General features: G+C 37.0%; 2 protein-coding genes across 13 annotated transcripts in view; one reads left to right on the plus strand and one right to left on the minus strand.

Moving 5' to 3' along the window:
- The window catches only part of LOC139858688 (DNA-directed RNA polymerase IV subunit 1-like), a 50,970-nt gene that overhangs the window by 17,984 nt on the left and 5,791 nt on the right, over positions 1–27,195 (minus strand). Inside the window, exon 9 of one of the 12 annotated variants that reach the window (XR_011763041.1) lies at positions 14,030–14,338. The exons of the other annotated variants lie outside the window; for them this stretch is intronic. The gene's annotated coding sequence lies outside the window, so the exon portion shown is untranslated. Of the gene's footprint in view, positions 1–14,029; positions 14,339–27,195 lie in introns of those variants that run through there. 12 annotated transcript variants of the gene reach the window in all.
- On the plus strand, positions 13,971–15,731 carry LOC139860523 (pentatricopeptide repeat-containing protein At1g74600, chloroplastic-like). The gene has a single exon (XM_071849275.1). The coding sequence runs from the start codon at positions 13,971–13,973 to the stop codon at positions 15,729–15,731; it is 1,761 nt and encodes a 586-aa protein (XP_071705376.1).

The raw sequence follows: 27,195 nt of genomic DNA on the forward strand, positions 1-27,195 counted from the left end.
CGAGTCGACGAACAACTTGCCATAAGAGAGTACAACACTAATGCCGTAAACAGTCGTGTTACCAACCTTTATGACAACTTCGAGTATCTCTATGAGAAACAAAAGACGAAAAATGAGAAAGTTGAGGAGTTTATGAAGAAGGTTGGAGACGAAATATGAAGACTACTTCAATCTTAATATTTCCTAGTTATTTTTCCTATTTTCCATCTATGTAAAGGCTGTGCCTTAAACAATTTCTATTTCCGAATCGTGTAATAAAGGCTTATTTAATGCCTCGTTCTAATAATATAAAGTGTTTTATTAATATCATGCGATATCAATACTTTAGTTTATTCATACTTGTGATTACTCAAACTTATAACTTGTTAAACTTATCAAACATATGTTCACTTTTATGTAGTGACATCATGGTTCGTTCAGCTGCACCTACCGTTAACAACGTTGTGTTAACTACTGAGCAATTCCAACAGTTACTCGCTGCTGCCCAAGGCAACGCCCAAGCTAATCATGCTAATACTCAACCAAAAACCTTGTTCCTACAAGGACTTTACAAACTGTCACCCTCCCGCTTTTAAGGGAAACGAAGAAGCTGTCGAACTAGTTCGTTGGTTCGAAAAGATGGAATCTATTTTCCGTATTTGCAACTGTGGTGATGATGATCGAGTAAAGTATGCCACTAGCTCGTTGGGTGGTAATGCTTTAACTTGGTGGACTGCTTATGCCAAGTCCGTAGGAATTGATAATGCTAATGCAATTCCATGGGACGAACTCAAAAGTATGATGGTCAACAAATTCTGCCCAAGGAGTCAAGTTCAGAAGCTTGAAGCTGAGTTCTGGGAACTCAGGGTCAAGGGTACTGACATTGAGAATTATACCAATCGTTATCTGGAGCTTTCTACTCTATGTCCTGAAATGTTTCCTACTGAAGCTAGAAGAATTGAGCGGTATATTGAAGGTCTTCCCGAGGATGTTCAAGGGAATGTTATTGCTGCTGAGAAGGTTACTTTGGATGCTGTGATTCTCATGGCACAAAATCTCATGTTGGCCAAGAGAAGAAGGGCGTCGGCCAATAAGCAAGTTGAAACCAAGGGTAATGATGGTAAGAGGAAGTTTGAGCCGTCTCAAGGTTCAACTCAGAATGTTAGTAAAAAGCTTATGGATAGTACAAGGACGAATTATAGGGGCACTTATCCTTTTTGTGTTCGTTGTGAAAGGCATCACCCGGGGCAGTGCACTGCCACTTGTTCGTTGTGTAAGAAAGTGGGACACGTAGCTAAGACGTGTAGGACTCCTCCAAAGAATAAATCTATTGTTCCTGCCAAAGCTCCTCCTACTTGTTATACTTGTGGGGAAAAGGGACACATTAGTCCAAATTGCCCTAAGAAGAGAGATAATCCTGCTACTGGAGCCAATACTACTGCTGCAAAGGGTCGTGCATTTGTTATTACTGCTGCTGAAGCCCGAGATGAAGATGAGGTCATCACGGGTACGTATCTCGTCAATAATTGCTACGCAACTATTTTATTCGATACTGGTGCCGACCGAAGTTACGTATCTAATGAATTTTGTACCCTATTTACTGAAAAGCCTCAACCCTTAGAAACTAAACGATTAGTAGAAGTAGCCAATGGAAAGATCATGAAAGTTGATAAAATTTATAAAAACTGCAACCTAATCTTAGCCAGCAAAGAATTTAAGATAGACCTTTTGCCGGTCGAGCTAGGAAGTTTCGATGTCGTAGTTGGAATGGATTGGTTACGTCCATTAAGAGCTGCGATCATGTGTTACGATAAAACCGTTCATGTTCCATTAGGAAATGGAGAGACTCTTATTATCCAAGGTGAAAAGAGTGGTTCCAATCTCAATATTATCTCCTGTATTAAAACCCGCAAATACCTTATGAAAGGTTATCCAGCTATTCTAGCCCACGTTAATCTGATTGAATCGAAAGAGAAGCGAATTGAAGATGTACCAGTAGTTAAAGACTTTCCCGATGTGTTTCCCGAAGATCTTCCGGGTATTCCACCTCCTCGACAAGTTGAATTCCAAATTGATTTAACTCCTGGTGCTGCTCCTGTTGCTAAAGCACCATACCGTTTAGCACCTTCCGAAATGAAGGAATTATCCAACCAACTCCAAGAACTATTGGATAAAGGTTTCATTCGTCCAAGCTCGTCCCCTTGGGGAGCTCCTATTCTGTTTGTTAAAAAGAAGGATGGTACATTAAGGATGTGCATTGATTACCGCGAACTTAACAAGCTTACTATCAAGAACCGTTATCCGTTGCCACGTATTGATGATCTATTTGACCAACTTCAAGGGTCAAGTGTTTATTCAAAGATTGATTTAAGATCCGGTTATCACCAACTCAAGGTCAAGGAATCCGATATTCCTAATACTGCTTTTCGCACTCGTTATGGGCACTATGAATTCTGTGTCATGCCTTTTGGTTTAACTAATGCTCCTGCCGTGTTCATGGACCTCATGAATCGTGTTTGTAAACCGTATCTTGACAAATTTGTCATCGTATTCATTGACGACATCTTGATCTATTCGAAGAATGAGAAAGAGCATGAGCAACATTTGCGCATGATTCTTGAACTCTTACGAAAGGAACAACTTTATGCTAAATTTTCTAAGTGCGAGTTTTGGCTCAAAACCGTACAATTTCTCGGACATGTTGTTGATAGAAACGGAATACATGTCGATCCAGCTAAGATTACTGCTATTCAGAACTGGGAGATACCAAAGACTGCAAAGCATATTCGTCAATTTCTGGGACTTGCCGGTTACTATCGAAGGTTTATAAAAGATTTTTCTCTCATTGCCAAACCTCTTACAAAGCTGACTCAAAAAGGGAAGAAATTTGAGTGGTCCGAAGAACAGGAATCTGCTTTCAAGATTCTGAAGGAGAAGTTGACCACAGCCCCGATTCTTTCTTTACCTGAAGGTACCGACGACTTTGTTGTTTACTGCGATGCCTCAAAGCATGGCTTTGGTTGTGTTTTAATGCAACGAGAGAAGGTTATCGCCTATGCATCTAGACAGTTGAAGAAACATGAAGTAAACTATACCACACATGACCTAGAGTTAGGTGCCGTGGTATTTGCATTAAAGATATGGAGACATTATCTCTATGGTAATCACTTTACGGTGTACACTGACCATAAAAGTCTTCGACACATCTTTGATCAAAAACAGCTGAATATGAGGCAAAGTCGATGGCTCGAGACATTGAACGATTATTATTGTGAGCTGAAATATCATCCTGGCAAGGCGAATGTAGTTGCCGATGCCCTTAGTCGAAAAGATGATATTAAACGTGTTCGTGCTTTAAACCTAAAAATCAAATCGAATCTTATTTCACGAATCTGTGAAGCTCAATTGGAAGCTATTAGACCGACACTTATCGAAGGTGAAGGACCTATTGGTTTTGAGAACCAACTTCAAGTGAAAGCTAATGGTACACGGTACTTTGGCAATAGAATCTGGGTTCCTCGTTTTGGTAATCTTCGCGAACTAGTCTTGGATGAAGCACATAAGACTAGATATTCTATCCATCCCGGTTCCAGTAAGATGTATCACGATGTGAAGGAATTCTACTGGTGGCCTAACATGAAAGCCGATATTGCTACTTATGTTAGTAAGTGTCTCACTTGTTTGAAAGTCAAGGCCGAACATCAAAAGCCTTCTGGTCTGTTGACACAACCCGACATTCCGCAGTGGAAGTGGGAAGGTATCACTATGGACTTCGTTACTAAGTTACCTAAGACTTCGAACGGTAACGATACTATTTGGGTCGTAGTTGATCGTCTTACTAAATCTGCACATTTCATACCGATCAAGGAAACTGACAAGATGGAGAGATTAGCACAGCTTTATATTAAAGAAATCGTCTCACGTCATGGTGTTCCTATCTCGATCATTTCTGATCGCGATAGTCGATTTGTTTCTAGATTTTGGAAAACTTTACAATCTGCTCTTGGAACTCAACTCGACATGAGTACAGCTTATCATCCGCAAACCGATGGTCAAAGTGAACGAACCATTCAAACTATGGAGGATATGCTACGTGCTTGTGCAATCGATTTCGGCAAAGGATGGGATAGACATCTACCTTTGGTTGAATTTTCTTATAATAACAGTTATCACTCCAGCATTAAGGCTGCACCTTTTGAAGCTTTATATGGACGGAAGTGTAGATCCCCTTTGTGTTGGGATGAACTTGAGGACAGACATTTAACTGGTCCTGAAATTATTCACGAAACTACCGAAAAGATCGTTCAAATCAAGCAACGTTTAGAAACTGCCCGTAGCCGACAGAAAAGCTATGCCAATAAGAAACGAAAAGACATCGAATACCAAGTTGGAGATAAAGTCATGTTGAAAGTATCCCCTTGGAAAGGTGTTGTCCGCTTCGGTAAGCGAAGTAAACTCAGTCCACGATATGTTGGACCATTCACAATCACTGAAAGAGTCGGTCCCGTGGCATACCGATTAGAACTGCCAACCGAACTTAGTCAAGTACATGATGTGTTTCATGTCTCAAATCTTAAACGGTGTCTTGCCGATGACACACTCGTTATTCCTCTGGATGATGTCCGCATTGATGAGCAAATGCACTTCGTTGAAGAACCTATAGAAATCATGGAAGGAGAGGTCAAACAAACGCGTAAAAGCAATATACCTATCGTTAAAGTCCGGTGGAATTCGCGTAGAGGCCCCGAATATACCTGGGAACGCAAAGACCATATGAAACGGAAATATCCCCATCTCTTCTCAACTGCTGATGCAAACGAGAAAACTACCTAAAAACTTCGGGACGAAGTTTTCAATAACGGGGAGGTACTATAACGACCCTCATTTTTCCATTCTATATTTTTTCAATATTAAATGCCCAAACAATATAATTAAAACTTAATGATCAAACTTTAATCAACAATTGTTAAGTGTTAAGAGTTAGAAAACATATTAATTAACTTTGTGCAATAATTGACAAGTTAATAAAAGATGAAAATAATAAACTGTTAGTCGACACTCACTGCTAATTAAAATTTATGCATTTATGTAATATTATAACTAATAACCTATAAGTAATAAATAAAAATTGACATTTATATAAATAATAAAACAATTGGGAACTAAATATATACAAGTCATGAATTAGTAAAAAGAAATAATACTTATCATGTAGTAAATGTAAAAATAATAATAGTAATAATAGTAATAATAATGAGACTAAAGAATCTTAAACAATTACATCCTTATGTTGACTAAAAATTAAAATAAAATATATATATAAACTAGTACCACCTATTATTGACTAAAAATTATAAAACAAAATAAAATCATTAATTAGAACATCCTTATGTTGACTAACACTCTAATACTTGCACTATATAAACTCCTAGTTTCTCATTCACAAATCACACCAAAATCCTCTCAAAAACAATCTCTCCCTCTCCCTCTCTTGTGGTATTCGGATCTTCAAGCTTGTTCTTCGTGTTCTTCAAGAATCTTCAAGGAGTTCTTCAAGATTTTTAAGGCTTTGATCTTCCATCTTCATCGTGTTCATCTTTTCTTTGTTAATTATCTTGAATCTTCAAAGGTATAACATAAACCCTAAACTATTTACATAAACTTTAATCTTTGTTAATTCATATTTATATTATAAACTTGTTATTCATAAGTATATACATAAACACTCCTAGATTTATATATACATATATACATGTAAAAAAAAATATATTTTTATGTATATATACGAATTATATATACATATACATATTAAAACCTTAAACCCTAATACTACTTATACTAGTACTTAACATGTATACACTATTACTATTACTATTACTAGCACCTATAACCTACTACTTATATTGTAGCACAAAAACATTTTGGGATATGTATTAGAGATGTATAGATCTTCGAACTTTCTTGACGAATGGTTTCTACGAGATTCTAGGCAGAGGGTTTGGATTTCCGATTTAAAGGGTCCTATGGCTCAAGCCCCTAGATCTAAATTAGCCATTCGAAGGGAAAGGGGTGATTGGAAGCTTATCTAATACGGCAAGTATCCTAAAATGAAAAACACTTATAAAAGTAGAAACTCTCTAGTCATAGAAACTTAGTAAAATAAGAAACTTTCTAAAAATGGAAACTTTATAAAAATAGTAACTTACTAGGAATAGAAACTTAGTAAAACAAACTATACTTAAACACATACTTAAACTTAAACATGGGCAAAACACTTAACTACTCTTAAATGTCAATAGGTTGACTTTCCTGCTCACTCGTTCAACTCTTTATTCTGAGGAATAACTCTCTCTCTACTTACTAAGGTGATTTTTATAGCCCCACTTTACTTGAGCTCAATTTACTTTTTATACTTATTGGGGTGAGACACATGCTGCTTTTACTATTTACAATTTAGACACAAGTACCAACTAAAACTATGCTATACCCGGCTATGTCCGACTAAGTCCCTACAGTGATATTTTTAGGTGCTGCGGCATGCTTAGTTATTGGGGGTAGGCCTATCGGGAGTAACGTCCCCGATACATTTGATGTTATCTTTGTATTGCTTGATAATGAAATTAAACCGACAAGTAGAACTAACTTGTCATGGGGCAAACTTGAACGTTTAGTCTAAATATCACGCACTGGCATAACTTTTTGATCCTGCGGGAGATCAACCTTACAAATTAAATCTTGTGGTCTAAAACAAACGGTCAAAGTTATTTGTTAAACCTATGAACTTCACTCAACCTTTTGGTTGACACTTTAGCATGTTTTGTCTCAGGTGCTGTTTGATTCAAGCTCTTATACTTACTGCTTATGTGATGCTACTTGGACATAGGATCAAGAGATATCGCATTTATTACTTCTGCATATGAACATTTCCATTATTGTTACTCCTATCATTGTAACTACGTTTCATTTTCCGCTGCGTGCTCAATAAAGTTTGTTTTATCATTTAGTATTGTTCTCGTATATTATAATATGTTGGTTGATTTGATATTAAGTCACATTTCACCCAGGCCCTAACTGGGGGTGTGACAAAATGAGCCGCAGTCAAACTATCATGACTTAACGATAACAAACTTTTCCCGCTCTGTTTGCCAAGACGTTCTAACATAACAATGCCCTCCGTTCCTATTGGGCAGCTTTTCAAGGATGTGCAAGCTAAAATGGGAATTGCAATATATCTAGATATCGAGCCTGGATCAGAGAATTCCATTAAAGCATATATAATGAACCTGCTTGTTTTCGTTCATGAGATTTTATAGGCACGTATAGGACCTCACCCAAAGATTTGCTAACAGTCTTTAAGGAATCATAGGAGCAGCATTCGAAAGTGTTGGTGCATGAATCCTCAGCCGTAGATTATTTCTACGTTTAATACATTCGGTTATGTAATAATGTTTACTTGTAACTATTGATTACGTTTGTGTTTGTGCATACTTAATTAGTTAAACAATCAATAAGTTAAACTGCACACACAGTCGATCGATTGTGTCCACACACTCGACCGACTGTGTAACACACTCGACCGACTGATAGACATACTCGACCGAGTGTGTCTGATATGCAGTATATATACGGGTTGAGACTTCTTTGTTAAGGTTACTCATCCCATTTACCCTAATCGACAGGTTTTCGTCTCTGCCGAACCCTAACACCAAATACCACCGAAATAATTCGTTTAGGCGTCGATCTAATCTAGTATTTGTCCTAGGTTTGATCTATTCGATCCCGATACGACCCATATCTCGGTTTAACCCAATTCTAGTGTATTCCGCCTCTAGGATTGTTAGCAAGCGACCTAAGATCCTTAAATCTTCGTCTACAAAGTGCTATGCTGCTTTCTTTCTTGTATTTGTTATGGTTTCTTTATCATTTTGATGAAGTCTCCTTGTTCTAATGTTATTTCCTTCCTTTTGCCAAAAAATAAAAAATAAAAATAAGAATAAAAAAAAATACGGAGTAATCTAAAATACAGTCGAACTCTTTCACGAAAAGTACACATTACCCAATACCCACCAAACTACTTTACGAAAAAAAAACAAAAACACGAAAAGAAAAAAAAGGTCAAAATTGTTATAATTCAGTAGGCTTATAACTACCTTTAGTGGTTTGATTCTTGATGTTATAATTCAGTAGGCTTATAACTACCTTTAGTGGTTTGATTCTTGATGTTATAATACTAATAATGAAGTGTAAGAACAAAGATGATAATGGAGAGAAAGAAAGAAACACTTTGTAAGTGTGAGAAATGGTGCAAGTTTAATGCTTGCATTCATGAGTATTTATAGCCTAAAATCTCAATATAAAAATACATACTTTGTGTACCAAAATTGACTATATGTATACACCAAAATTGACTATCCATATCTATATTATTATTATTATTATAACACTCCCCCTTGGATAGCAATTTTATTTTGTTGAAGATCAACTATAAATTACTGCCTCGTTAAAAACCTTGCTAAAGAAAACCCAATGGGAAAAAACTTTAGCTAAGGGAAAAAGAGTGCAGCATGGAGTTGACTCCCCCTCAAGTAGACATCGCTTCAGCTGTTACATCTTTTGAACATGTCTCATGCCAATGTTATGAACGTGTGTTCTGAAAATAGCAGTTGGAAGTGCTTTCGTGAAAAGATCAGCAGAGTTTTTGTTAGATTGCACATATCTCATTTCAATCTGGTTGTCCTTAATGAGATTTTGAGTGTATGAGAAGAATCTAGGTGGTATGTGTTTTGTTCGGTCACTTTTGATATACCCTTCTTTCATCTGTGCTATGCAAGCTGCATTATCTTCATAGATAGTTGTTGGACTTTTATCGCGTTCTAATCCACAAGAATCAGTAATGAGTTGTGTCATTGATCTCAACCAAAAACATTCTCGAGTAGCTTCATGTAATGCAATCACTTCGGCATGATTTGACGATGTAGCAACAAGTGTTTGTTTTTGAGAACGCCATGATATTGCAGTACCTCCATTTAGGAATACATATCCAGTTTGAGATTTAGCTTTATGTGGATCAGATAAATAACCTGCATCTGCATAACCAACCAAATCTTGTTTTGATTCGTTAGAATAAAATAATCCTAAATCAGTAGTTCCTCGAAGGTATCGAAATATGTGTTTGATCCCATTCCAGTGTCTTTTGGTAGGAGCAGAGCTGAACCTTGCCAACAAATTAACTGCAAAAGAAATGTCAGGTCTTGTACAATTTGTAAGATACATAAGAGCTCCAATTGCACTAAGATATGGTACTTCTGGTCCAAGAATGTCTTCTTGATCTTCACATGGACGGAATGGATCAGCTTCAACATTGAGTGATCTAACAACCATAGGAGTACTTAATGGTTTTGCCTTGTCCATATTGAAACGTTTCAAAATCTTTTCAGTATATGTTGTTTGATGTACAAGTAAACCATTAGGCATATGCTCAATTTGTAAACCAAGACAATACTTGGTTTTTCCGAGATCTTTCATTTCAAATTCTTTCTTTAGAAGTTGAATGGCTTCATGGATCTCTTTATTTGTACCTATGATGTTAAGATCATCAACATAAACAGCTATGATCACATATCCGGATGTTGTTTTCTTAATGAAAACACAAGGGCAAGTAAGATTATTTGTATACCCTTTGCTTATCAAGTAATCACTTAATCGGTTATACCACATACGTCCCGATTGTTTTAACCCATATAAAGATCTTTGTAATTTAATCGAATACATTTCTTTGGGTTTTGCATTTGATGCTTCTGGTACCTTAAATCCTTCAGGTATCTTCATATATATATCACTATCAAGTGATCCATATAGGTAAGCAGTCACAACATCCATGAGATGCATTTCTAAATTTTTAGAAACTGCCAGACTGATTAAGTACCTAAAAGTAATTGCATCCATAACAGGGGAATAAGTTTCTTCATAATCAATTCCTGGTCTTTGAGAAAAACCTTGAGCTACAAGTCTAGCTTTATACCTTGTAACTTCATTTTTCTCATTTCTTTTTCGGACAAAAATCCATCTGTATCCTACAGGTTTCACATCTTTAGGAGTGAGAATGATGGATCCGAAAACTTTTCTTTTATTGAGTGATTCTAATTCAGCTCGTATTGCTTCTTTCCATTGAGCCCAATCATGTCTATTTTGACATTCAACCATAGATGTTGGTTCTGGATCATCATCATTATTCATGATGTCATATGCAACATTAAATGAAAATTTCTCATCAAGATTTTTCATTTCATTTCGGTTCCATAATATTTTTGAATATGCATAATTGATTGCAATTTCTGTATTGACATCATCAATCTCCTCTGCAGTAGGAGTACTGATTTGTGGTTCTTCTTGAACACTTTCTTTTACTTCATTATCAGCTGATTTTCTTTTTCGAGGATTTTTATCCTTTGAACCAATTGGTCTTCCACGTTTCTGACGTGGCAAAGATTCATGAGTGACGTTATTGCCAGCTTTTGGAATTTCAATTCGAGCTGGAGTATTTACTGCTGGTATATATGATTTTGTCACCGTTTTTGTATCTGTAAATGCATCAGGCAATTGATTTGCAAGTTCTTGTATATGCATTATCTTTTGAACTTCTGTCTCGCATTCTTTTGTGCGAGGATCAAGATACTTTAATTGAGGTTCACACCATGAAACATCATTTTCTTTATTTTTCATTTCTCCCCCTAATCTAGGGAACAATGTTTCATTAAAATGACAATCAACAAAACGTGCTGTAAAAACGTCACCTGTCATAGGTTCAATATACCTTAATATTGAAGATGTTTCATATCCAACATATATTCCCAACCTCCTTTGAGGACCCATTTTTGTACGTTGTGGTGTCGCAATTGGAACATACACTGCACAACCAAATGTTCTAAGATGGGAAATATTTGGCTCTTGACCAAAAGCAAGTTGTAGGGGGGAATATTTATGACTTGCACTTGGTCTGATGCGAATCAATGCAGCAGCATGTAAAATTGCATGACCCCATATAGATACAGGGAGTTTTGTTCTCATTATCAATGGTCTAGCGATTAATTGTAAACGTTTAATCAATGACTCGGCTAAACCATTTTGTGTATGCACATGAGCAACAGAATGTTCAACAACAATTCCTATAGACATGCAATAGTCATTAAATGCTTGAGATGTAAATTCACCAGCATTATCAAGTCTCACCCTTTTAATGGTGTAATCAGGAAAATGAGCTCTCAATTTAATAATTTGGGCAAGAAATTTTGCAAATGCCACATTACGGCTTGATAACAGACAAACATGAGACCATCTGCTAGATGCGTCTATTAGAACCATGAAATATCTAAATGGTCCACATGGTGGATGAATTGGTCCACATATATCACCTTGAATTCTTTCAAGAAACATTGGTGATTCTTTCTCAACCTTAAGTGGTGAGGGTCTAGTTATCAATTTTCCAAGAGAGCAAGATGTACATGGAACCATTGTATCATGATGGATTTTTCTATCCTTTAGTGGATGTCCATGAGTACATTCAATAATCCTTTTCATCATTGTTGATCCTGGATGGCCTAATCTGTTATGCCATAAACTGAATACACCAGGATCAATATATTTTTCGTTAACTACCATATGTATTTCTGGTACATTTATATGTGTATAATGTAATCCAGAACTAAGTCTTGGCAGTTTTTCAACCACATGACTCTTGTCAGTGATACTTAAATATTTCTCATTTTCTGTTGTCACTGACTGATAATCATACCCGTTAAGGTATATGTCGGAGAAACTCAATAAATTTCTGCTTGACTTGGGAGAAAATAAGGCATCATTTATTAAAAATTTTGTACCATTTGGTAGTATGAAATTTGCCTTTCCTATCCCTTTTATCAAGTTAGCAGGTCCTGATATTGTATGTATAGTTCCTTCCGTTGGTTTTAGATCAATAAAATATTTCTCGGATTTAAGTATAGTGTGTGTAGTTCCACTGTCTGCTATACAGAGATCTCCACCACTTGATTGATGTTGTATTCCAGCAAAATTCATATTGAACTTCATATATAAGAAATAAATAGTGAGTACATTAATATTACACAATATTTTAAACGCAAATAGATAGTACTGAAACATTTAGCAAACATAATGACAAAGACAGACGATATTAAATCGTTTATTTTTCAAAAGACACACAACTTAAACATTCAAGAAATCTTCATATAAATCAGATGGTTTCTCAGTGACTGTTGGATCAATATTATCCACAAAATTTACTTCCTTTTCTTTACCTTTCAGCGAATCCTGATACATCTTAACAAGATGTTTAGATGTTCGGCAAGTATTAGCCCAGTGGCCCATTCTACCACATCTGTAGCAAGATTCTTCAGAATTTTTAGAAGAATTTTCTTCAACATCTTGTTTAATGGGCTTGTTTTGTGGTTGATATTTATATTTTCGTGGATTACTATTTCTTTGACCACCACGGCCACGACCACGACCACGTCCACGCCCATTACCATTACCATAAGGATGGTTTCTACCATAGTTATGGCTTTTGGCATGATGATGGTGATGGTTATTATAACCACGATCTTGCCCGCGTCCTTGTCCCTGTTTATAATTATTTGCAGTATTTGCTTCAGGGATTGCAAGTGTACCAGTAGGACGGGATTGCTGATTTTTCATTAATAGCTCATCATTTTGCTCTGCAACTAAGAGATATGAATTAAGTTCAGGATATGTTTTGAACTTTAGCATTCTCAAATTTCTTTGCACTGTGATGTTTGCAGCATTCATTGTGGAGAAAGTTTTCTCCATCATGTCTGCATCACTAATTTCATGTCCACAGAATTTAAGTTGTGAACATGTATTATACAGAGCTGAGCTGTATTCATTTACTTTCTTAAAGTCTTGGAACCTTAATGTTCTCCATTGTTCCATTGCAGCTGGAAGTAAAATTTCTCTTTGATTATTGAATCTGCTTTTGAGACCTTCCCATAAAACATGGGGATCTTCTACAGTCACATAATTATTTTGTAAGCATTCATCAATATGTTGATGAATAAAGCAACATGCCGTAGCTTGTTCTTTTTCAGAACAAGTGTTGTTTTCATTTATGGTTTCAAGAATGCCCATTGATTTAAGATGCATTTTTACTTTTATAACCCATGGCATGTAGTTGTTTCCAGTTGATTCTAAAGGAGTAAATTTAAGCTTTTCCAGATTCGACATTTTCTATTATCAAAAATTAAAACAAACATCATGATAAATTAGAGTCAATTTATATTCATAAGTATATAAACATTAAACATAAATTTAATATAACATAAATGATAAGTAGGTGACAGTGTCGACCATGTGTAAGCAATCATAAATAAATGTTATATAACAAAAATATAAATATTAGTAAACATAAATGAAAATTTGGCGACAGTGTCGACCATATATTTTTTCAGGTGGTATAACCGACCTATATCATTCTGGTGGTATAACCGACCATATATCATTTTGGTGGTATAACCGACCATATATCATTTTGGTGGTATAACCGACCATATATCATTTTGGTGGCAGAGCCAACCATATTTAGTATTAAGATTATCGTGCTGATAACGTGTTATAATTCAGTAGGCTTATAACTACCTTTAGTGGTTTGATTCTTGATGTTATAATTCAGTAGGCTTATAACTACCTTTAGTGGTTTGATTCTTGATGTTATAATACTAATAATGAAGTGTAAGAACAAAGATGATAATGGAGAGAAAGAAAGAAACACTTTGTAAGTGTGAGAAATGGTGCAAGTTTAATGCTTGCATTCATGAGTATTTATAGCCTAAAATCTCAATATAAAAATACATACTTTGTGTACCAAAATTGACTATATGTATACACCAAAATTGACTATCCATATCTATATTATTATTATTATTATAACAAAAATTAGGTTTCTGTTTCTCTGTGGAGCTAGGATGGCAGCGGATTTCAGAATTCATGGTTTTATGAAAGCAATTAGAAGAAAAGGTAATACCATTACTCATAATAATCTCAATCGTTTTATCGTTCCAGTATCTTCATCATGTTTCAGTAATTATCACTCTAAATCTTCTTTTTCTTCTTGTGAGTATCCGATTAATGACGTTATCAAAGAGTTTGATGATATGATACAGACACGACCTCTGCCTCCTGTTGAAGAGTTTAATATGATTTTACATAATCTTGCTACCGAAAAAACATATTCATATTATTCTTATACCCTTGTTCTTGAAAGGTTCAAACGAATGTGTGCAGTTGGCATTCCTATTAATACTTCCACTGCCGATATTGTAATCAAGTGTTACTGTCAGTTGCAACAAACCATAGTTAGTTTTCCTGTCTTAGGTTATTTCTTTAAACAGGGCATTGTATGCAATGATGTGTCCATATACAATACCATCTTAGACGGGTTTATCGGTGAAGATAAGACACACGAAGCCGAAAGATTGTTCAAAAATATGTTCATCTTCAACAACAACAACAACAACAACAACAACAACACAGATGAATTAGAATTAGTTTATCCAAAACCTGATATTGACAGCTACAACGCTATGCTTAAAGGACTTTGTAAGGTCGGGGATAACTTTACCGCCGTTGCTTTGCTTAGAATAATGGATGGAAGAGGCGGTTGTTGTAAACCCGATATAGTGTCGTATAATACCGTAATCAATGGTCTTTGTATCGACCCTTGGGTAGTAAATACAATAGATGACGCTTTAAAGCTCTTTAATGAAATGTTTTTTATTAAAGGTATTTGTCCCGATGCAGATACGTACGACTCGTTAATTTACGCCTTTTGTGAACTGGGTCGTTGGGATGAGGTTTGTAAGATGTTAAAACGAATGGAGGATGATGAAAACATGTCTTTAGATACGGGAATCTTCAATATAATAGTTAATGCCCTTTGCAAACAAAATAAGTCAAAAGAGGCTTGGGGTGTTTTCATATTTATGCTTGAAAACGGTTATCATCCTGACATAGTCACATTCAATTCGGTTATTAAAATGTTCTGTTCCCAAGGTGGAATGATGAATGCAGCGATGGAAACGTTTAATCTGTTGGAGAAGACAACAGGCATCGAACCTGATATCGTTACGTACAACAGGTTAATAGACGGGTATATGAAGGATTTGAATGAAGGCTTGGCTTTGACAACGTATTGTAGGATACCTGAAGAACGTGTCGACAATGTGACTCACTTCCTTACATCATGGTGCACCAACCATCATCATTATCAATCAAAATCAGAATATCGAGATATCAGGTGCAGGTACTTGCATGATTTATATATGTACAAGGACTCGTTTGTTGAGGCGCTGAATTTGTTCGATTTCATGGACGGGCACGAGCTAAACTCGAATATTGAGGTGTACAATATCCTCATATTTGGGGCAAACAATAGTGGAAGGTTTGATGTTGCAAGGGAACTTTTCCATGAGCTAACAAGTGTTAAAGGAGGAGGAGGTTTGCAACCTGATGATGTGACGTACACTCTGCTTATTCGCGGTTTTTGTTTTGAAGGTTTATTTAAGGATGCGAAAAGGATGTTTTTAGAAATGAAACGAAGGGGTTTCTTGCCTGATGGTGTCGTAGATTTGAATCAGCTTCCGTTATGCTATTTGGAGAGAGATGACTTTTTCGATTTACATTCCGACTCTGACTTTCGTTTTAAGTCACTGGACATGAGAGCGTAGGAGTAGAGTAGAGTAAGGATATATTATTGATCCTCGTCTACTAGCTTGTTGCAACCAACTCTTCTTCTTCTTCTTCTTCTTCTTCTTCTTCTTCTTCTTCTTCTTCTTCTTCTTCTTCTTCTTCTGAGGTTAAATAAATGTAGCGGAACAGTTTATTATAGTAGTAGTAATTTTAAATTTACTTTATCTTCAAATTCAAGTTGCAACAACTTCAATATTGGGTGTCATCAGTATAATCTAAACATTCTAATAGCCGTTTATTACTATTTTTAAACTATTATTATTATATATATAGATTATAATGTTAATGTTAATGTTAATAATAATATTAATAAAAGTTTAGAGATCATTTTTTACGTTTAAAATATTTATTTAAAAGTCAATGTTGAATGTTTGTCACATTTTAATGTGCACTCTCGATATAAACTTTTTACAGAATGGGAGAGATTAAGAATGTTGGCAAGTTGATAGTGTTATTAGTTAGAGATATTAATCAAAAAGTTGTTTTAGGAACGAGCTAAATGAATTTGTCTAAAAAATTGATCTCAAGGTATAAATGGTTATTGTTCAAATAAGTACATTTTGATTAAGGGATAATATCCAAAACCAGTCATTTTCCTAACAAACTATAACGATATGCTCTAAAAAGATAATTGTTAAAATGCCCTCACAAGTCGCAAGCACACCTTACAAATGAGAAATGAAGATTCTCGACAAGCAAAAGTTCTATTTGGATTAATATCATTTATGCTATTCAAGGCTCAAGCAAAGGTGGTAAGCTCCATGTTGCTCACACCTCATCGGGCACTTGGTGTTCAACTACTACAACCATTGAAACCATTCATGATAAAGAGGCCATCTGTTTTATGTGCAACATCTCGAGAAGGTGCAAGAACTTTTGGTTGTTGAGGACGTCTCCGGTGATGTCTCCGGTAATCTTGTTATTAGTTATAAAGCTGATGAAGCTGTAGTTGTTGGGATTGTGAAGAATTTTGAACAAGAAATGAAAAGGAGGACATGGACCCTCACGTTTGGCGAGGATGTGTTACCAGAAGCAAGCAAGTTGTTCAAAACGCGAAAAACATGGTCTAACGTTTGATAAATCGTGAAGAAGAAAGCGTCGCGAATCGCAACGTCCTCTGGTTTTAAAAAAATACGAGTACTTAATTGCTTTCATAATTAAGCATTTAAATTAAACCATTGGACTCTTTTTTTAAGGATGCGAAAAAGATGTTTGTAGAAATGAAACGAAGGGGTTTCTTGCCTGACGGTGTCGTAGATTTGAATCAGCTTCATCGATTCACATTCCGGATTTCGTTTTAAGTCACTGGACATGAGAGCGAAGTAAAGATATATTATGGATCCTCGTCTACTAGCTTGTTGCAACCAACTCTTCTTCTTCTGAGGTTATATATAAATGTAGCGGAACAGTTTATTATAGAGCCCCCCCCCCCCCCCCCCCCCCCCCCCCCCCCCCCCCCCCCCGGTTTATTATAGTAGTAGTAGTTTTAATTTACTTCTTCATATTCAAGTTGCAACAACTTCAATATTACTATATATAGACATGTCAATCTTTTATTAAGTTTGCTTTGCTAATATTGCTTTTGTCATACTATATATAGAGAATAGAGAATAGAGATAGAGATAGAGATAGAGATAAAGATAGAGAAGAGAGAAGAGATAGTAAGGTTGAAAAAGACGCGAGATGGAGACAAATTGGTAAATTGAAAGGTCAAGACGGACGTCGACCAACATTAACTTCTAAATATAAAATATACATATATTAAATGTGAATATACTTCAAAATTTTAAATCAACGGCTGGACCTGAAACATCTTCAAAGTCACACTTTGACCCAAAAAGTCAATGTCAGAGTCTATGAAAGTCAAACCTTCACAGAATGTGTGAGTAATCTGTATGCTTCTTCGCTACCATGCGCATTCATCTTCTTCCTTGAAGATTTTCGAGTTCAGTGAGATTACGAGACATGGCTCCCACCACAGCTCCTAAACCTATATATTCGGTTACATGTTATTATAAATAACGAAAAGTAAGAAATAAACATATAGTAACGTAATACGAATCGCAATAATGAACATTACCACATGCTTAAAGACTTGCTGAAGCTGGGAATAAGGATGCTTAATTAAAGACTTGTTCAAGTACATGAGAAGATGTGTTGAAAACATTCGAATTGCAAAATATGTTGTAACTACATAAACGAGATATGTTAACAGATTCTTGAATAATACTAACATGAAATTAATGTATAAAAAGATACTCTAATAATTGTTAGGTGAAAATTGAATGATGTTAGACCCATGAATCGATATTGCTAAGCCAATGACCCATGAACTCGAACTCACAACCTCTTAATTTGACTTTTAGTTTTAGAGTATTTAATCAAAGGTCATTGGCTTAGCAATATCGACTAGCCTCTCAAATTAAGAGATTGTGAGTTCGAGTTCGAGGGTGAACATTTATAAATATGCGTGAAATAATTCGTGTAAAATGTGTGAGCTTGCCTTAATTAAAAAAGAAGAAGCATTTTGTGTGTAAATATACTTTTTTCAAATAACTAGAACTACAATAGTCTCTTAATTACTCTCACTTTCAAGAAATGCTCATCATTTTTAATAAAAATTTTAGAATCAAAATTTATACTGTTACCCGTACGAGCATATATAGTCGTATACTAGTCTCGTGTATAAGGAAGACCAAACTGCAAATGAAGACAACAGAAAGACGATAATAACAACATTAAACTTCACAATCGAGTACAACGACGACAATTATACGAAATACAACAGGTAAAGAAAAAGGAATTATTGATTGATTGTTCCAAGCATCTCGTTGCTACTTCCACTAAGACTTGCTCGTCCGAGTCTATTCGGCAAACAAATTTCAGTGGAAACAGCAAAAAGAAGCTGAAGAACTCTCTTCCTACCCATAATTATTATTATTATTATTATTGATGTCTTACATGCCTACTCAGTTCTCTCCATCACCACGTTAATCTCATCATCCACATCTTTTCAAACCGATGAACTTCTCGCAAACGATGAAGAATTCGGTTTAGAAAGAGTCCGTACGCCTGATATTGTCCTTACAATTTCATCATCATCACTTTAGATCCAATCTCGCCCTAATTCTACTCCCAAACCTATTGCCAAAAAAACAAGCGATTTAGATCCAGAATTTAGAATTCAATTCGCACTCGAACATACGCTTGGTGATTCATCCGATTTCTCCTACGTGTTGGTTTATTTTGGCTAGTAGAAGATATGTTTATCCCACATTGGTGGGAGGAAGATGTGATGGGTGAGTGACTTGGTTATAAAAGGAGGGCTAAGTCTTCATTCCAATTTGCACCAATCAATACACTTTAAGTATTTGATTATTTCTTTCTTTCTTACCCTTGTTTGAGAGTTGTATTAGTTAAATATTTTGGAGAGTGTAGTTGGCTTAAGAGAGTCGTCTATATCATTGTAACAATTTGTGATATAGTGTATTTCTCTCTTTGGGGGCTGGTGGTTTTTCTCCTGTTTTGGAGTTTTCACGTTAAATCTTGTGTTGTGTATTGTTCTTATTTCTTTACTGTTTTTCATTGGGCGTTTGTTGGGAATTAGTAAGGCCGTAATTTCCCAACAACTGGTATCAGAGCGTCAGGTTTGACGGGGGTCTCGGTTATAGGAGTCGGAGTATGCTCTGTGGTTGCCACGGGAGTGGATCGTCCACATCAGAAACGAGTTCTATTGATCGTATAGGGTATCTGGTTAGACAATATTTTTTCTGATTCGTAGTAATAGTTGGATTTGTTAGTGGCCTAGTTGTGGATTTCCGATTTAAAGGGTCCTGGCTACCTGCTACATCTTTTGGCTATTCGAAACGTGAGCAAAATCAGAGAAAGTGTTGTTTATAGGATACGGATACGATGTCGAAGTTCAGTCCAATGAGGTTTGATGTTGAGAAATTTGATGGGAGGATCAATTTTGGCTTATGGCAGGTTCAAGTCAAGGATGTGTTGATTCAGTCTGGTTTACATAAGGCTTTGAAGGGTAAACCCACCCTTGTTCCTGGCAGTGATTCTAGCAGTAAGTTCGATGAAGAAGAATGGGATGATATGGATTTGAGAGCAGCAAGTGCGATTCGTTTGTGTCTTGCAAAGAACGTGCTTGCAAATGTGCACGGGTTATCAACGGCAAAGGAGCTTTGGGTTAAACTAGAGCAGTTGTACCAAGGCAAGGGCATCTCAAATCGGTTGTGTCTTAAAGAACAATTTCATACTCTGCGTATGGATGGGGGTTCAAAGATTTCAGATCATCTAAGTATTCTTAATGGTATTGTTTCAGAACTTGAAGCTATTGGAGTTAAAGTGGATGATGAAGATAAAGCTTTGAGGTTGATATTATCTTTGTCATCGTCTTATGAACACATGAAACCTATTTTGATGTATGGGAAAGAAACTCTGAAGTTTGAAGACGTTACTAGCAAGCTCCTATCCGAGGAGAAAAGACTGGAAGGTAACGGGGTCTCGTCATCAGGAGATACGATAGTGTTGTGTTCGGATAGGCGAAAGAGAAACTCTGGGAAGAATCTGGTATGCTGGAGGTGCGGGAAGACTGGACATGTAAGAGTTAATTGTCCCGGTGGAGCTAATCCGGCAAATGGCTCCAAAGACGCTAACATTGTCTCCGTTGTTACGGAGAGTGACGAATTCCTCTGAAGTCACGTCATCCTCATGGTGTGTCCGCGCCACCATGGAAAGGGATATTCGTTAGCGGTTCCACAAATTGTACATGGGCATTGGTTTGGCGTTGATGCAAGGTGTGTGGTGGAAACTGATGTTGTAGCTGATGAAACTTTCAGGAAAAGCCAAACAGGAAGTTGCACCATAACTGTTCAGCTGGTTATACAACATGTGCCGAGGTGAAATGCTTGGAATGTGATATTCTAAGTGCTATACTCTTAATGGTGAAGTATGATAATTCTTGTTAAGAGTTATGATTGTCTGTGATGACAATGATTGTCGGTTTAGACAATGTTCGATGAAGATGCAAGTTTTGTCTCTTGGGAGATAATGTCAACGGCATGAAGATGAGGATCTTGAAGTTGTCGTCGAGGAAGCGTCTACATCGGTTATCCTTGCAATGTGGAAGCATGGTTATCTTCTTCTATCCAAAAGGTGGAGATTTGTTGGTTTATTTTGGCTAGTAGAAGATATGTTTATCCCACATTGGTGGGAGGAAGATGTGATGGGTGAGTGACTTGGTTATAAAAGGAGGGCTAAGTCTTCATTCCAATTTGCACCAATCAATACACTTTAAGTATTTGATTATTTCTTTCTTTCTTACCCTTGTTTGAGAGTTGTATTAGTTAAATATTTTGGAGAGTGTAGTTGGCTTAAGAGAGTCGTCTATATCATTGTAACAATTTGTGATATAGTGTATTTCTCTCTTTGGGGGCCGGTGGTTTTTCTCCTGTTTTGGAGTTTCCACGTTAAATCTTGTGTTGTGTATTGTTCTTATTTCTTTACTGTTTTTCATTGGGCGTTTGTTGGGAATTAGTGAGGCCGTAATTTTCCAACACTACGCTGGTACTTTTATTGCTCTTATAAAACCCTTTGCTCACGGTGGTCAGAGATCTCGATCACAGGGATACTTTTGCCCCAAATCTCAATTTCATAATAACAATTTAGAATCCTTACTCTTTCTTTTAATTTCTGGTAAGACTTTGGTTATTAATTTTAATTTTTAATATTACCTAATTCTTACTCTTATCAACTGATTCCCAATTTCACCGTTTCATCCTTACATCTGCATCGATCTTGATTTTTTTTGTGTAAATTGGATCTGGGTTTTGTCGATTTTGGATTTTTAATATGTAAATTTGAAATCTAGATACTCCAAAAAAATATCTTTCCCTGGAAGAACCCCTAAAAAGAAAAGAAAGTGTGCAGGTTCGTCCAATTCTTCTTTTTTCATCACTAATTTCATGAATATATTCCGTATGCATCTATGTTTCTGTGGATTTGGTTATTGATCATCAGCGTACTTCAATTTCTTGCACCTCTACTTTCTTCAATTCAATTCAATTCAATTCAATTCCATTCTATCCTTTTTCTTAATTTAAAAAAAATCATGTGTGTGAGAGAGAGTGTGAGGAGAGAGAGTGAGAGGAGAGAGAGTCATGCACACAGGTTTAGTACGACAGGGCAGAGAGATCGTGGAGAGGGAAAGCCTAGGGTTCCGATGACAACAAAGTTTTTCGGGCATCGTTTGACTTCATTTATGTTCTTTAATTTCGGTGACCATTGGGCCATTTCTGATCTTTGGCGGGTCTTCAAGCAATTCGGTGATCTTAGGGACATCTACTTGGCAGGCAAACGACTAAGAAATGGACTCAAGTTCGCTTTTGCCAGGTTCCATGGTGTTGGAGATGAGGCACAGCTTCTTCGTCGACTAGAAGGCATAAAGTTTGATTCAAGGCCAATTAGGGTTTTTCGAGCCGTCAATCGTTCGCATAACCTGGACTCAAATCGTTTCAATACCAGGCCTGTTTTTCAAGGTAATGGAACAAAAGGTAATACTGGTGGTGCTGTCTGGATACCGAAGGGGTCATCAAAGATGGGCACTAGTCGTGGAGATGATTTCCCTGCTCTTAATGAGGTTTTTGGCGGATCTAAATCTAGGTTATTCAATGAACCTAAACCTGTAGAAGATTTAAGAACATTGCTGACCAAATCTAGATCGAGAAAGGCCTGGGAATCAGAAGAAGCTGAAAGGTTTCGTGCAGTGGAGGTTGAAGATAACTCTCCATTGGTTGGGATGGAAGATTGTATTATCGTTGGTGAACTGAAAAACTTTGGTGCACTTAACCTTATTTCCACGATAGGGCTGGTAAACGGATTAGATGGTATACATATTAAGTACATTGGTGGCCTACATGTGTTACTGATATGTGCCAACAGTGTTATGGCCAAAAATATTGTAAGTGATGTTAATTCGCCGGTGAAAAAGTGTTTTAATGAGTTAAAACTGTAGGATGGCCGTTCAGTCAATTCGGGTAGATTAACATGGGTCGAGATCATAGGGGTTCCGTTCAAATACTGGTCTTGTAGTACCTTTAAATCAATTGCGGAGTGGTGGGGGCCAGCCCTGGAGTTCAAAAATTGCAATATTATTCATGGGAATCAAAATCTAGTTTCCGGAAAAGTCCTGATCCATATTAAGAATGACGAACGAATCAATGGAATAGTAAAATTGGTGGCAGGCATATGGTGCAAACATGTTGGTATTCTTGAATGTGATGATAAAGTAGAACTTGATTTGGAAAATGTTTCACAGTCGGATTGGGATAGTTCAGAAGATGAGGAAGGAATTCCGGATTCTTTGTCCGGTGATGAAGCTTCCGATGAACTTGAAGATGGGGAGTTTCGATCGGAAAAAGGTCAGGAGATTGGTGGCGGTCATGGCGGCTTACCAGTGCAGATGGAAGACGATGGGTCTTCCTGCATGGGAATTAAGCAACTTTTTGATAAAGATATTAATGACGATGCTTTTTTGTCCAACGTGAAAGAATCACCTATAGCCGCAAATCTCTCCAAGTCCAAGATTCCAGTTACCAAGGTGAAGAATGATAGTTTGCTTGGCAACTCAAACGTCTCGGGTAAAAAAGTAAACCCTGAGGGTTGTTATTCGGGTGCTAGTGGTGGGCCAACTCACCTCAACTTAAATGAGCCCAACTTCAATGCTAATAAATCTGGCCCAGTAACTCGTGATAATCCAGCAAAGGAGACTAGTGTTGATGGGCCTAATAATCAAAATAATTCTAATGTCATTAGTTCGGCCGATCCAAGAGATAATGTGGTGATAGAGGACCTCGGTGATACCGATTGCTCAATGGATGAAGATGATTGTAACAGTCCTGTTAAGAATTTCGGTGGTGACGGGGTGGAAAAGGCTAAGATTTCCGGTGATTCATCCTCTTTGAATGTTATGGATACCGCTAACAACTATTTGCCTAAAAAAGCAAATAAAGGGGTTGTTTACGCTTCTGATTCATCCAATTGCTGCTGGAATTCCATCGGCAACTGGAAAGCTTCATCAAAAATTTTACATGCGAAGAGATCGAGTAGGAAAGGAAAAGGCGTTGAGGAACCAAGTGGGATTAATTGGGTGACATGTGGTAGTAGAAGATCGAAACTGAGTAAGAAGTCATCGTCGTCTAGGAATAGCAAGAAAAAGGAGGTGAGCCAATTGATATCGGAAAGCAGTATTGGAGTAGAGGAATTCAGCACCAATCTTGATCTAAAATGGACCAAGAAAGATATGTAAGTGTCTTTTTTCTCTGTTCGTATCTTCTTTTTATTAATGAAGATTATCTCCTTAAACATTCGTGGGTTCGGGTCCGGGAAAGAAAGTAAATTTGGTGATGTTAAAAGCTTATGTTTCGTAGAAAGGCCCTCTATTCTAGCGTTGCAAGAAATGAAATGTCATAACCTAGTCGACAATTGGTTATTCAGGATTTGGGGTTCTATTGATTGTGGGTATGTTCAAAAAGAAATGGTTGGTAAGTCGGGCGGACAATTATTAATTTGGGATAAAAACATCTTCGACGTTTCTAGTGAGTTAATTGGTGACTTTTTTATTGCTATACGGGGAAAATGGAAAAAGTCGGGTAATGAATCGATTATTGTCAATGTGTACGGTCCGCATGATGACGCTAACAAATGTAAATTTTGGGATTCGCTTGACAAGATTTTGTGTATTGATGGTGTGTCGTGGGTCATTTGTGGGGACTTTAACGAGGTTAGAGATAAGTCGGAAAGATTGAATTGTGAATTTTTTGATAATCGGGCTAAGAGGTTTAACGAGTTCACTGACAGAAATAGTTTAGTGGACATTCCTTTGGGTGGGAGGAAATTTACTAGGGTTAGTGATGATGGGATGAAAATGAGTAAGCTAGATAGATTCTTGGTTTCAGACGACTTTCTTAACCTTTGGATCGATCTAAAAGTGGTGGCTTTAGATAGAAGTGTATCGGACCATTGTCCTATTTCGTTGTCGGATGGTGAGGTGGATTTTGGGCTTAAACCGTTCAAAATCTTTGATGATTGGTTCGTGGTTGAGGGTATTGACAAGGTTATTGCCGATTCTTGGTCTGGTCCAATGGGGGGTAACCGGAAGAATTGCGTTTTCCGTAACAAGTTAAAAAGATTAAAAGGTGACCTTAAAGAATGGAGTAAAGTTCACTTTGGTAAGCTTGATAGTGAGATTGAGACGGTTAAAAAGGTAGTAACGGATCCTGATTTGAAAGCTGAAGTAGGTTGTTTAAATGATGAAGAGCGAGCTAAATGGCTAAACTCGAGAAAAATATGGATGGAAAAGGAAAAAATTAATACAGGGATTCTAAAGCAGAAAGCCCGTGTTCGATGGATGATTGATGGAGACGAAAACTCAAAATATTTCCATAATTCCTTAAAGAGAAAATATAATAAAAACAACATCCGGGGGATTAATGTTAACGGGTCTTGGTGTGAAAATCCTAACACAATCAAAGAAGTTGCTTTCAACCATTTTAAGAGCATTTTCGAGGTGCATAATTCGGATGGACCAAGCCTTGAAGGGCTGTTTTCTGAATCGATTACATCAGCGGATAATGAGCTCTTAGAAGCTCCCTTCACGGAAGAGAAAATTTGGGAATTGGTCAAATGTTGTGGTAGTTCGAAGGCCCCGGGACCGGATGGGTTCAACTTTGGTTTTTTCAAAAAGTTTTGGTCCATAATCAAAGATGATTTGGTAGGTGCAATCAACTGGTTTTGGGTTTTTGGTGAGTTTTCAAAGGGTTGCAATGCTTCTTTTGTTTCCCTTATTCCGAAGAAATCGGATCCGCTGAGTTTTAGTGATTATCGTCCGATTAGTCTTATATGCAATTATTATAAAATTATCGCGAAAATGTTGTCCTTGAGAATTCGTAAAGTGGTACCTCGTCTTGTAGGGATGGAACAAAGTGCGTTTCTTGGGGGTAGATATATTCTTGATGGTGCGTTAGTTGCTAATGAAGTGGTCGAAGATCTTAAACGAAACAAAAAGCACGGCCTAATTTTTAAGGTAGACTTCGAGAAAGCCTTTGATTCGCTTAATTGGGATTATCTTCTTCAAGTGATGAAATGTATGGGGTTCGGTACCAAATGGTGCAAGTGGATTTCCTCGTGTCTTAAATCGGCTACAATCTCCATTCTCATAAACGGGTCTCCGACAAGTGAGTTTAATCTTAAAAGGGGCATTCACCAAGGTGATCCTTTATCGCCTTTTCTTTTTATTATTGCAGCGGAGGGACTTAATATCCTAACGAAAGCGGCAGTTGAGAGAGGAATGTATAAAGGGGTGGAGGTGGGTAAAGATAAAGTCGTCATCTCCCATTTGCAATATGCGGATGATACGATTTTTTTGGCGAATGGAGTAGACGTAATGCGCGAAATTTAATGTACTTGTTGGAATGTTTTGAACGGGCTTCGGGGTTGAAGGTTAATTATAATAAAAGTCAATTATTTGGGATAGGCATTAGTAATGATAACGTGGAAGCTCTTGCGTCTTGGTGTTCGTGTCTCGGCGGTCGATTGCCTTTCATGTATTTGGGTATTCTCGTGGGTAATAGGATGAAGAAATTGAATGATTGGTCCCCGGTGATCGAGAAATTTAACAAGAGGTTAGCGGATTGGAGAGCAAAAATGATTTCTTTCGGTGGACGGTTAACTTTAGTTAAGTCGGTTCTCTCTAGCCTACCTCTCTATTACTTCTCGCTCTTTCGTGCCCCTACTTGTGTGCTTAATTCTCTCGAGAGTGTGAGACGGAAATTTTTTTGGGGCGGGACGGGTTCTAATTCTAAAATGTCATGGGTTAAGTGGGAAAAAAATCCTTCTTCCTCACGAAGAAGGAGGTTTAAATATCATGTCCTTAAAAAGTAAAAATTTGGCTCTTCTTTGTAAGTGGTGGTGGAGGTTTAAAACCGAAACTAACACTTTGTGGGTCACCGTTATTCGTAGCATTTATGGTTCTAATGGAGGTCTTGTGCTTGGTAACGGGCTTGCCCGGAATCCAAACGCTAGCCTTTGGAATTCTATTTGTGATGCAGGAAAACATGTGGACGGGTTAGGGATTTCTTTCTCTAATTCTTTCATACGCTCAATCGGGGACGGGAAAAGCACTTCTTTTTGGGATGACATTTGGGTGGGGAACTCAAGCTTTAAGGACAGATTCAAAAGACTACACAGGCTAGAGATTGACAAAGATATCAACATCAGTAGCAAAATCGAAGAATTTAAGGGAGATGGGCTCGGCAATTGGGCCTATCCACCGATGGGCCGAACGAATAGTGAACTAAATGAGTTGCGTGATACTGTTCGGAACTTGCAGCTGACCGAAGGTAAAAAAGACTGTTGGAGCTGGAATCTTAATTCGAA

The sequence above is a fragment of the Rutidosis leptorrhynchoides genome, chromosome 7 (assembly GCF_046630445.1).
Source record: "Rutidosis leptorrhynchoides isolate AG116_Rl617_1_P2 chromosome 7, CSIRO_AGI_Rlap_v1, whole genome shotgun sequence".
NCBI classification, from domain to species: Eukaryota; Viridiplantae; Streptophyta; class Magnoliopsida; order Asterales; family Asteraceae; genus Rutidosis; species Rutidosis leptorrhynchoides.

Excerpts from the sequence above, each read along its gene's own strand:
- LOC139860523 (XM_071849275.1), top strand. The coding sequence starts at position 13,971 with ATGGCAGCGGATTTCAGAATTCATGGTTTTATGAAAGCAATTAGAAGA.